We start from the raw sequence: 13,160 nt of genomic DNA, 5'->3' as shown, positions 1-13,160 counted from the left end.
CTTCCCCACTTCCTGTTCCTGTAGGCGGTAGACCTGAGGTGCTGAGGAGGAAGGAAATTCAGTCTTGTAGCCCTCCTCTGCCTGCCCCTAGGTTACTCTGGGCCCCTCCCTCAGGGAATGGCATGCAAAAGGCCAGGAAGATAACCATGTTCTCCTGGACCACCCGCCCACCTCCCTGACCAGCCCGGCCACCCTCCCATCAACTCTACCCCCCACCCCCAGCCGCCTCTGAACCCGGTCTCCACTCTAGTTCCTTTTCGGTCCACTCTCCCTGAAGAAGTCAAATGTCATCGGTCACGCTCCTTACTCAGCAAGCCCAAAGCTTCTGGCTAACTGAGGCATGCTCTGTCTGGCCTGGCTTTGGATACCCCGGTACGGTTGTGACCATATTACTCTTAAATTTTATGTACTTTCTTATTCTGGTTCCTGTTTAACAAGTACTTGGCATCTGCGCATTCACGCCTCGAGGCCGTCAGTGATCCTCTGAGATTCGTATTGACGTCATGCTCTCGGCAGCTCTACTTACATGGAGGAGAAAGTTGGATCACGGTTGTTTGGCCCTGGGTCTTCTCGGAGCCAGTGGTGCTAACTGGACTCTGGACTCACCCCTCGCTCTTTGTAAACCACCTACTATGGGATCCGACCACGTCCTTCACAACTGCTTGGTCCCTGTCACCGTGGTCTCTGGTGGACTGTAGCCGCAGGCCTTTTTCTTCCTGCTTCTGTCTGCACCTGCATCCCCAACTCTTCCTGACACAGTAGCCACAGTGAACCCCAACAAAGAGATTATGTCATGCCCCGGGCTTGCCCTGGACTCAGACCTTCTGACACTTGTTTCTCGTCTCTGTCCCTGGCTATGTTCCGTGCCCCCCCCACACACATGTCCCCTCTTTCTTTCCTTCCAAGTGTTTTAGAAACAGACCAAGTAGCCCGGCTGGCCTCAGACACATGTCCATCCTCCTCCTCTCAGCCTCCCAATGCAGGGATTTCAAGTGTGTGTTGCCATGAGTGGCGTAAAAAGCAAATCTTATGTTGTCTTGAAAGCCTTGTTGTGTGACCTGGGCCCCAGCCCATGCCTTTGGCAGCTTCTGCCTCACTTTCTGCTCAGGATACTGGGCTGTGCTCTGAAACCACTAACTGTGACTCCAGCTTGTGCCTTGAACTTGCTACCGTTCTGTCTGTTATACTTTCAGGAAAGTGACCCCTGATGATTTGATTTTAAATGACAGCCTCTTCTACACCCCCTTGGCTTTCTTCTTCCTTGGCCTCCTGACAGGTCCATAGTTCTGTCTGTTTGTGGCTTCTGCCCAACAGGGAGTTCCTGGAAGACAGAGCTTTTGACTTTCCACCCTCAGACCCCATCAGAGCTGACTTTGCTTACACCGGAGGCTAACCACATTCCAGAGTGCAGAAAACTTAGTCCACAGTCGCCTGCTTTTTAAGGGGATCTTTTGAAACTGAATTGGAATAAGAGGATTTTCACATTTGCTTGTGAATAGTTTATGGATCTGATGATGTCAATAATCACGTTCCATGTATGAATGATTCATGATCTCATTATGTCATAACAAAGAAGTTTATACTACAGGCAGCGTCTTTGTCCAAATTATGTATGTGCTTGCATTCACTATCTGTATGGCGACCGTTTCCAAGAAGGATGGGTGCATTTTTCTAAGTGAGCTTGTCTAAATTTTCATCCTTCCCCTCCCGTCTCTCCTGCTTGCCTCTGCTCTCCTTTGTAAGCTGGGACACTCACTCACCTTCAGAATGGCCAGGTGCCTTCTGGTAACTGAGCAAGTGCCTCCACTCTCTGAAACTTCCTGGTCTCTTTCTGTTTCTGCTAGTTTGCCTGAGTCCTCTCCTAGAGCCGAGGTTCACCTGGCCTTGCTTGCTCCATTGCTGGGCATGGGCATGTTGCAAACACAGAGTTCGCTTGAGCAACGATCTCTTCCTTTACAAACCACTGCATGAACACAAGCTGGCCTTTCTAGTAGCTGTCCCTCACTTAGAGACTGTGGTGGCCTGATAGTGCTCATCTGGTAGAGCTCAGGGATGAAAAGCTAGAGAAACATTCTCGGAGCCGGAGGGAGGGCATGCTTCTCTCCCAGCGCCTCAGACTCCACCCCGACTTTACATCCGGCTAATCCGTGCACTTCACATGGCTTGTGAGCCTGCCAGTGGTTTTGTGGAGTGCTGTAGGAATCACCACTATAATTTCAAGCCTCTAATTAACACAGCTGGCAGTGGCTTTGTCAAGCCCATGAGCAACTGACTCACTCACTCTTCCAGGGGGAGGTCTGCTGTACAGAGGAGCCAATAGGAGCTGGGGTGGAACCCTGGGCTCTTCCCTGAGCAAGGGAGTTTGCCCAGGGATGCAGGGAGCAACAGTAACTGCATCCTCCAGAAATCCTCTGTGGTGTGTTGTTTGTCACAACGAGGCCATCGGCCTACAGAGGTCAAGTGACTTGAACGCATTCTCATGAAAGGTCGGTGGGGCCAGCATAGTCACTCACCCAGCCGTTGCTCTGCATGCAACAGTTCTTACTTTTCCAAGCCAAGCAGAAGAGCTGTTGCGATGCGTCAAAATCTCAGCTCCTCCTAAAGGCAGCTTTCCCACCTCCGGGTGCCTCGTCCTAAAGAAAGCACAGACATTGCCAGAGGCAGAGTGTCAGAATGCACTTGACAAGGGAAGCCCACATCCATCCTTCCTGGTTTCTTTATCATCTCGAGAAGTGACTGCTTGATTCTAGAAATAGGAGCTAAAACAATTTCTAAAAATTTACACAGACTACGCCAGTTCATTTTCTAAGGAGCAGCCTTTTGGAGAGTTAAACACGTAGATCATTTTAAAGTAGAACCTGTCAAATAATGAAATAAAAAGTAATTGGGCTATCTAGTGATCTGTCAGCCACCGTCCATTGGTCCTTCCAGCAAATATTAAGCGCTGTTTGTCTGCTGGGCACACATTCGGATATGTGGAGTAATAGTAAGTGAAACAGAACAGTCACCCCTCTAGACGTTTGGGTGAGGGAGACACTGGCATAAAATGAGGATGACTTCACACTCCTGATGGTGAGGAGAGATCCCTGTGGTCTGTGTATTAGGTCTTGGGCATTTCCCAAGTCATGTTTGAAGAGCGGAGGGGGCAGAGAGCTGTGGTGGGGGGAAGGACCCGGATGCTTCTTCCTGGTGCCTGCAGGAGTGTGTAACACAAACTAATCAAAGACAGAGAGACAGATACTGGGGTTCAAGCTTCAAGCTGAAGATCAGAAAAGCAAAGCAGCCAGCAACTAGCCCTCACCTCTACCTCAGGCTGAATGGGGTGACCCTGTCTCCATGAGCTCCTCACCAAGCCTCAGACTGTAACCTCTCCTCAGTGTGGCTGGAGAACGAATGCCTCTCTGAGACCTTGCTTCTGTCTTACATACTTCCCTAATGCTGGGATTAAAGGTGTGAGCTGTAATTCTCTTTGAGACTGGTTCACTCTTGTGTAGATCTGGGTGTCCTTGGACTCACAGAGATCTGTCTACCTCTTAATCCTGAGTCCTAGGATTAAAGGTGTGCACCACCACCTTCTAGCTTTTGGCTGCTGGGATTAAAGGTGTGTGCCTGGCTTCTATGGCTTGTGGCTGACATTGCTTTTCTGAATCCTCAGTCAAGCTTTAATAAATCATAAATAATATGTCACTACAAGTCTCCCTTTTTGTCTAATACACAAAGAAAGCTACAACTAGCATAAGAAAAGCTATATACAGTAAGTATAATAAATATGTACAATGTATACAGACAACAGGTTCATCAGCAATGTCTCAGAGAAAATATCTAGTCCATTTATATTTGACATATTCAGAGAAACTACTTCATTATCTATCCTAAATTGGTGAGTCCAAAGTCTTGTACCTAATTTACTTTCTATTCTCATTTGCATTATTAAAATATCTTTTAATGTCTCTCAAACCATTTACACATTACACATCTTTAGTGAGTTTCTTTTCTGAGTCTGGTGAACAATGAACTCTCTAGTCTTCAACTCTCTCAAAGACTTGAGAAGTAAATAATATTAACTGAGTAAACAGGAAGTATGATCAAGTGAATTCCAAAAAATTTGAGAAATGACATAAACAGCTGGCTGTCTGGACAGTCACCCAAGGTTCCTCTACAACACTGGGGGTATAGGCCTAGCATCTCTGACAGACTTTTTCTGTGAAGCACACTTTTCTGAAGGGCTGTCCTGTCTTCTCTTGGCAAGATTTTGCAGTCACACTTTTTGGTGTTTTGTTTGTCCACTTTGGACAGTATACTGTCAGCAGTTGAGGCAAGGGCACTTTCATGACCAGTGGGTAACCTTTGCCACAAAGAGAGTAAACTCCATGTGGAGTTTCTTTGATGCCCAGCATCTTCTCTTAAGTAGATTTGTGCTGCCAGGAGCATACTTGTCTCATTGTCATAAAAAAATAACTTATGTTATTAAAACATTTTAAATGCCATAATCTGTAGATCTCCGAAGTGTTTGGAGACCACCATATATCTTCGTCTGTCTTTGAAAACATACCTAATGTGATTACAAGTTGGATTTTAATAGGTGACTAATCACTCACCTACAGGAGTAGCTCAGGTAATGGTGCCCTCTCATATCTGGGTCTAAAGAAAACACATCACTTCCTGTGTAAGAAGAGGGAGACCCAGAAGTTTTAAAGTTACTCCTGTTAACCTGTTGTCTGTTACATCCAAAAGACGCCAGGTGGAGGGCACTTGTCTCTTTCGTCAATCCCACAGAAGGAAAGCAGAAGCCCCAGGGGCCCCTTTGGCAGCCCCCGTATTAGTGTTACCTGTGTTTGGGATAAGCCCATCTATGATGCGTTTCTTTTCTTGCCTTCTTACCCTAACATATCTTAAGTGTTTCCACAGGACAAATTTAGACTATCTTTGAAAGATACTTAGTGTAGAAAGATGCACTACATATTGTCTTTTCACATACGTTTAATCATTCAGATAATAGTGAGTTATGTTTTTACATTGATGCCCTAGACAATTAAACTTTATGCCCAAGCCCTTTTTAAAAATATGTCTTGACATTTTACCTGAAATTATACCTTGACATTTTACCTGCAATTATAACTGTGTGAGGGTGTCAGGACCTCACACAGTTATAATTGCAGGTAGGAACTGGAGTTACAGACAGTGGTGAGCCACTATGTGGGTGCTGAAATTGAACCCTGGGATCCTCAGGAAGAGCACTGATTATAGTCCCAGCACTTGTGAGGCAGAGAGGCAGGAAAATCTCAAGTTCAAGGCCAGCCTGGTCTACAGAGTGAGTTCCAAACAGCCAGGGCTATACAGGGAAAGCCTGTTTCGAAACCAAAAAAGGTCCTTTAAAGAAGGAAAGTTTACTAATTTTAGTTTTCTGTATTTTAAAGTGGATTTCTGATGACAAATCCAAATTGTTTCTGGTAATGATGTCTACCATTAAGATGGAACTTGGCAAGCTAGATTGAAGTCACGTGATGGTGTCTCAGTTTCTGGGTCAGAAGGAGGTGCTAGGATTTGCATTTCCAGCCCCTACACAACGTTCACTCCTGTCACTCCTGCCTTCTCGCAGGCACATTCTCCTAGGAGGGGTGTGAGCAGTGTGTGGAGTGGAGAACTGTCTCCCTGTCATGACAGCTCTGGTGCTGTCCTCAGAACCACATCATAGGGAGAGCTCACAAAAACATTTTTAAGTACTTTGTTCTGTTGTGATATTCTCTCTCTCTGTTTCTTTCTCTCTCTCTCTCTCTCTCTCTCTATATATATATATATATACATATATATATATGTGTGTGTGTGTGTGTGTGTGTGTGGTATGCATGTATATGTATAGGGTATATGGGTATTGAATGTGTGGGTAGTATATGTGTGGATGCCTGTATGTATGTGTATGTGTTATACATGTTGTAGATGGAAATTTCTGTCCCGAAAGGTCCTGCAGCTGCTTAGTCCCAAATAAACACACACAGGCTTATATTAATTATAAACTGTTCAGTGGATGGCTCAGGAGTCTTATTGGCTAGCTCTCTCTTAATTATTAGCCCATAACTATTCATCTGTGTATCTCCATGTGACCTTATCTTACCAGAGAATGCTGAGGCATCCTACCTTCCTGATAGGTCTCTTCCCATGGTGTCTCTCTCACAACTCACTCCCCGTGTTCCTCTTCCCAGAATTCTCCTGATCTGGTAGCCCCGCCTATACTTCCTGCCTGGCTACAGCCTGCCTGTCCATTGGCCAAAACAGCTTTATTCATCAACTAATAAGAGAAACATACATTGACAGCACACAGAAGGACATCCCCCATCCCATGTGATAGGGTGTCTATTTTGTAGGGAAGTGTGTGTGTGTGTGTGTGTGTGTGTGTGTCACATGTGTGGGTAATACAAATGTAGGTGCATGTATGTAAGTGTTGGTATTTGTTTTGCTTCCTAAGCTATTTACTATTATCATTAAAGGGCTTTTCTAAAATTGATTTTACTGTCATTTAAGACAGACTCTAATAGTAGGAGTGTCAATCATCTGAAAATCAAGAACTTTCACCTGTAGTAATTAACTCTCCTCAATTCCTTGTTAGTTTTGCATGTTATTTTTGTCTTAATTTGGTCACCACTGTTAGGGAAATAATTAACAGGTCTCTAGGAGCCACAGTGGATTTATTTAAGTATTAGATATATAAAACAATGTTTTTCAAACTCTTGTAAAAAGATTGTGGAGTAGCCAGTCCTGGCGGCCCATGCCTGTCATCTCATCACTCTCGGAGCCAGAAACAGGAGGATTGCCTCGAGCTCCACGCCAGCCTGTGTTGTATGCTGAGCTCCTGGCAAGCCTTCATTACCCAGGAAGTTCCACGCCAATCTGATCTAGGACGTGTCTGAGCGAGGGAGAGGACATAAACCCACCGCATGTGTGACTCTGCTGTGAAGTCTGTCTCTTTGATGATGCAAACCATTGCTTAGTGTACATGTGTGGCGTTTGGGAAAGGGTGGTGTTTCAGTTTCTGTTATAGCTAGCAGAGCCTGCAGCTTCAAGGATATTTGACCACAAGCGGGTTTCTGACCTTCCGGAGAGTGTCACCAAGATGCAGCTGCCGTTTCCTTGGTTACCTCAACACTGGTTCCTTGCCTACCCTGTCTCAAAGGGACCACTTTCTTATTTCACTGTAGAAGAGTGGTGTGTGTGTGTGTGTGTGTGTGTGTGTGTGTGTGTGTGCACGCACATGCTTGTTCCTTTGCCTGTGTGATGAAACGCCACCCTGAGATGCCATACTTTACTTTGGGGATCTTGTCTTTTGACCTGGAGGTCTGTGTGTCCTCCACAGATGTCTCTCTGGGTGTCCATTCCTAGTTTGTCAAACTCTGGTTCTCAGAAATGTCACCCTCGTCTTCTTTTTTTTTTTTTTTTTTTTTTTTTTGCTGCTGCTGACCTTTTTGCTAACCCTACTTTCTTTGGGTTCTCAAGAGCTTAGTTTGGATGTAAAAGAAAATACCATTCCTCCCTCTTTCTGGTCCAGTTTTGATATGAAATGCATTCTAGACGATATGGATGCCAGTTTTGTGCTAGACAGCAAGGACGGCTGGGAAGAGAGCTTTGTAAGAAGGACGGCGTGTTGTCCTAACCGCCCACCGAGCGGTTGGTGAGGTTCCAGGCGTCACCTGCTTCTGGAAGCCCACCTCCGTTATCCCTCCTGCCCCTCTCTGCTTCCCCTCACACACCTCTGATGTTCTCACCCCCTCCCTTTGGGCGACTCTGTCCTGTTCAGCTTCAGAGTATTCCGGGAGCCTTTGGCCTGGGTTCTGCAGACAAGGCTTTGTATTGTACAGAGCAGATGCATTTTTTCCCTGAATCTGTTCCTGTCCTCCACTGCTGTTGCTTCAGATGGGAATGTTCATTGTTGCTGGGTTAGGGACCTCATGGTCTGTCTTTGCTTGCCAATTTTGAATTTAAAAATATATAATGTTGCACAAGACACTGTTGGCGACTGTGTGTGTTTGTGTATGGGGTTTGCATTATGCACATATGTGCATGTTCTCTAACTCCAGGCTCATTTTTGGTATGGACTGAAGCTTAGAGAACTTGACCTGTGAGCTCTCTGGTGACCTGTTTGGAAGGTTAGATCACTCTGGTAAGCTCAGTGATTTGGAACTTCTCTGTGGTGTAGTTCAACCTGCTCTGCCGGTGCCCAGGGTGGGAGCCTGTCCCAAGGCAATGGCCTCTGTGTCTTTCAATTCTGCATTCCTGCTCCTGGGCTGTTGCTCCAGGCCTGACCTCTGCCCAGAGCTTTGACAGCCTGATGCTACAACCTGTTTCTCGGTCTCCTTTATGGTGACGCTGTGGGGATATATAGTTTATGGTTTTTTAAAGCTTACCTGAGGATTCAGAAAGCAAAGTCAGCCACAAGTCATAGAACCCAGGCACACACCTTCAATCCCAGCAGTCAGAAGCTAGGAGGTAGTGGTACGCACCTTTAATCCTAGGACTCAGGATTAAGAGGCAGATGGATCTCTGTGAGTTCAAGGGCCCCCAGGGGTACATGAGGCTGAATCAGTCTAAAAGAGTAACAGAGCTCATCCCTTTAAACCTATCACTAGAGGGGTATAAAAAATAGAAGCAGGGTCTTCATTATTCAGTAGAATGTTTTCACCTTGAGTAGAAGGCATACATTCTCCAGCCACTCCGAGGGGAGTCTGAGTCTTGGTCAGAGCTCATGGAGACAGAACCCCAATATCAGTCTCTGGGCCATTTATATTTTTTTGTGTGTGTGTTACACGACACCAAAAGCTCTGGGTTTCCACGTCTTGACTTTCTTCCCTAGTGTATTTCTGTATCTCACTGTAGCACCCAGCATTGCTCACCTTCCCCTCAATCGTTCTGGACTTGCACTAAGCAGATCTCCAATACCGCCACAAAGTAGCTGAGGCAAACAGCTTACGAGGAGGGAAGCCTTATTTTGATGCATGGTTTCTAAGTGTTGTGGTCGTGGCTTTTATTGTACAACATCATAGCCTTGCAAGGGATGGGGGAGAGCTACCCACCGTGTCATCTAAGGAGCAGGAAAGAGGAAGAAAGGAGAGCCGGGACTTCAACATACTCTTCAAGGGCTCATCCCCAGTGACCCGACTTCCTCCTATATGCCCATAAGGTCCCCTCCCCTTCCCACAGAGTCTCCAGCCTTCAAGCATAAGCTGTGGGAGGACTCTTATGTTTGAAGCCATCATGTGTCCTTACCTCTTCTTCCACCCATTCCTAGTTCCCGTTTGTAAGCCGAGTCACTTTCACCCCCTAGAGCTGCCCGCTGCTCACCAGTTGTTAATATGCCCAAGTGATTACAGAATTATTTAAATTCACTTAGACTTCAAGGAACACCTACAAGTCGCAGCAAGTTTCACGACTCTGGATGGTCATAAAAATCTATATAATTCACTTTTAGTTGAGTATAAAATGTGAGTAAAATAAGACATCATGACCTTAAAAAGCAATTCTAAAGTAATGATTTCAAAAATGATTTGTTCTGGGGCCAGTGGAATGAATATTTAATTGATCAAACTGTCACTTCCCAGGATGTTGACTTGGCTTTATAGGTCTGGATCATTGCTTCAATTTGTGTTGATTCTTTACGGTCCCATTTATATTAAGACTTCATGGAAAACAGGATGATATGTTTACAGCCTTGTAATACCGAAAAAAATACTGACTCTGGAGCTGAACGGTCTCAGTTGTAATTGCTTTTGCCAGTTTCTAACTATGTGATTGGAGACAAGTTCACACTCCCTGTGACTCAGTTACTTCATCTGTAAATGGAAGTGTTACAAGTGTCTACCCCAGGATTTCTGAGTAGGATCTAATGAGATCTTGTACTTAAAAGCCTGGTAGTGGTTTAATCCTAGCGCTCGGGGGAGGCCAGAGGCAGGCGGATCTCTGTGAGTTCGAGACCAGCCTGGTCTACAGAGCGAGTTCCAGGACAGCCTCCAAAGCAATACAGAGAAACCCTGTCTCGAAAAACAAAAAAAAGGCCTGGTATTGGGAGACAGGAGTAGTGGGTTTGTGTGACACAGTGATACCCACCTAGAAGTCCCGGGCACTCAGGGCACAAATAGAACATTTGTACTTGAGAGGTTAAGGGGATCGCAAGGTTTCAGGAGTTACTCAAGTCATCTATGAAAAAGATATTCAAAGGGAGTGTGCATTCTTTATCTACAAAGGGAGAGAAATGCCCTCAGTGTTCAGATGAGAAGGATCACTTCCACTGGCTGACAGAGAGCAGTTACAATGGCTTACAAATAGGGTGGAGAAGCGCTCAGCCGGGATGCACGAGGAGCTGAGTCCAGACACCAGCACTCAGAATGCACTAGGCACCACGGCGCGTGGCAGCCCCAATCCTAGTGCTGCCATGGATACGGTGGATACACAGATTCCCAGCCCGGCCAAATGGGTGAGCTCCACACTTACCGAGAGACCCTGTCTTCACAAATGAGATGGAGGATGATAGAGGTCCACCTGGCCTTTGACACACACACACACACACACACACACACACATACACACACACGAAAAGAAATTATTTGCCATGAGATTGTTGGGTTTTTAATACCCAGTTTCAAATACGGTGAAATTGAAATCTGTGCCCATAAAAACGCCAGTTTTGACCTGGTCCCGTGCAGAAGTACAGGTTTGTAAGAACTGTTGTTGTAGGGCTGGGGTTCCACGCAGTAAGAAAGAGCCGTCTGGACACAGAGCCCTGTTTGTGTGTCTACAGCAGCGTAGCCTTTGTAACGTTTCTACGCGTGTGTAGTTTAAAGGTAACTCAAGGAATTTCATCTTCCTCAATGCCGCTGTCAATGTTACTTCTCTGTGGTACAGCCATGCATTTATTATCCAGCAAATATGAGTAACTGATTCCTTTTTTCTGTTCTCAAGACTGGGTTTCTCTGGCTTCTCTGGCTGTCCTGGCACTCTCTCTGTAGACCAGGCTGGGCTTGACCTCCCAGAGATCCGCCTGCTTCTGCCTCCCGAGGGCTGGGATTAAAGGCGTGCGCCACCAACACACAGCTGAATGGCCAGTTCTTGTGTTTCTCAAATGTAGACATACCTTTCCCGGAATGTGGCTAATTACTGTCAACCCAGGACTACGAATGACACATGCATGAATGGACGGAGGGACTTCGAAGTCTTATCCCAAGAGAAGGGCGCAGAGAGGCGTTAACCATTTAATTCTCTCTCCCTGCAGTTGGCCCGCCACAATAAGCTGCTACAGCAGATGCTGAAACCGGGATCTGACCCTGAAGAAGGAGATGAAGCCTTGAAGTATTACGCCAATCACACCGCGCAGATTGAGGTACTTGCTTGTGACTTTTAGGAAGAATGCGTTTGCTTTCTAGCTGAGGTAATTTCCATAATTTTTCTCAGAACCGTGAAATAATACTTGATGGTTTAAGTGGAAAAGTCTGTGCCACAGCTGATGCCTAAGAGTCGCGTGTGGAAGCTGATGAGTGTCCATCTTGCAAAGTCTTTTCTCTCCCCAGAACTAGTCTGAAATATAGATGGAGTTTTCTGTTCAGCCTGGTCCCACAAGCGTTTAGCCCCCAATCAACACACTGAGGCTTATATTGATTACAAATTGTATGGCCGATGGCTCAAGCTTCTTATTGATTTGATCTCCCTTAATTATTAACCAATTTCTATTAATCTAAGTATTTCCACATGGTCTTGGCTTACCGGAGAATGCCCGGCATCCTGTCTTCCCAGTAGTTACATGGCGTCTCTCTGGTGGCGTCTCTCTGGGTCCTCTGTATTCTCCTCATCTGGTAGCTCTGCCTATACTTCCTGTCCAGCTACTGGCCAATCAGTGTTTTATTCATCAACCAATAAGAGAAACGTATATACACAGCATACAGACAGGACATCCCCCCATAACTGAAGTTTTTGAAATGGAGACTCGATTTTTTTTCTCTCCTCTGGGTCACAGAAGCAGTCGGGGCAGAACAGTGACATGTCAGAGACAACCTAATTACTAGAAAATCTGTCCCTTAAAAATTGTGGGAACTTCTTATATCGAGTTCGTGGTGGGTGGCACCTGTCTTTATTCCCAGAACTTAGGAGACAGAGGCAGGCAGGTCTCTGTGAGTCCCAGACCAGTCTGGGTTAGCAGGTTCTAGGTCAGGCAGAGCTACATAGAGAGACCTTGCTTCAAAAAGAGCAAAGTAAAAGTATACAGAAAACACAGGCAGCACTAGTAGAATTTTTTTCATACTGGTATCATAACACTCAAAGTAGTTAGCTGTTTACACTTTTGATTCTCTGACAGCTACCCTCTTCCCTGCCCCATAAATGAGTCATCGTCTAATGTCTAATGGCAGCTCAGGAGGTGTGCGGAGACCCACCTGGCTGTCATTTCTAGCTGGGGTATCATTTTGTCATTTTGATGCCTCTGGGCAGAACTAATTGGGCAGAAGCAGTTAGGATGGTGGACACTTGTCATTCTCAGTTCAAACAGCCCATTCACTCATTCTGGTAGGTGGTTTTAGTTTTTAGCAGAACCTATCACAAGCGCCGTTGCTCTATGGTGGGTAATTTCTATGCCCTATTGTTTGTTTCTGCCAACTCTTTGAGCGTTAACAAACAACACCACTTCACGTCAAAGGTTCAAAGGTTGGCCTTCTGCTCACATGTGGGAACAGCAACAGAGCCACAGCTTGGCTCAGATTTGCCTGCCACACTAACCCACGTGTTAATGAGAGCAATAGCTCGGCATGATCAGCTTAATAACTCTGGGAAGCGGGAAGGGGCTGAGGCCTAATCACCATTCAAGAAAGAGCCCCCCGCCCATGACCCAAACCTCACTGTCAGCTCCTCCCACGAGTCTCACTGCTTCAGAAGAAAGCGCGTCCAACTTCAATCAGTTGGTCATTGGAAAGATTACGTGTGTCTGTGGAGCACTCACACTAGACCATTGTGATTATCCACCATTTCTGGTGTCTGCTCCCCTCACGGTGGCGCCTTAGGAGTGTGTGTGTGTGTGTGTGTGTGTGTGTGTGTGTGTGTGTGTTTGCATGATTTTGCACATGTATGTGGTCATGTTTGTTTGCACAGGAGGAGGCCCAAGGTTGATATCAAGAATCATCCCCAGTAATCAT

The 13,160-nt window shown here is 45.9% G+C and overlaps 1 protein-coding gene across 2 annotated transcripts in view; it reads left to right on the top strand.

Annotated features, from left to right (window-relative positions):
* Nucleotides 1-13,160, top strand: part of Itpr2 (inositol 1,4,5-trisphosphate receptor type 2) — a 394,738-nt gene that overhangs the window by 289,834 nt on the left and 91,744 nt on the right. For both annotated transcript variants that reach the window (XM_040743610.1, XM_040743611.1), the window contains exon 46: nt 11,255-11,362. In XM_040743610.1, the coding sequence (XP_040599544.1) occupies nt 11,255-11,362 (108 nt within the window). The remainder of the gene's footprint in view (nt 1-11,254; nt 11,363-13,160) is intronic.

This window comes from Mesocricetus auratus, unplaced genomic scaffold, assembly GCF_017639785.1.
Source record: "Mesocricetus auratus isolate SY011 unplaced genomic scaffold, BCM_Maur_2.0 Super-Scaffold_100001, whole genome shotgun sequence".
NCBI classification, from domain to species: domain Eukaryota; kingdom Metazoa; phylum Chordata; class Mammalia; order Rodentia; family Cricetidae; genus Mesocricetus; species Mesocricetus auratus.
The sequence above is the reverse complement of the archived record's forward strand: the minus strand, read 5'-3'. Positions and strand labels throughout refer to the sequence as shown.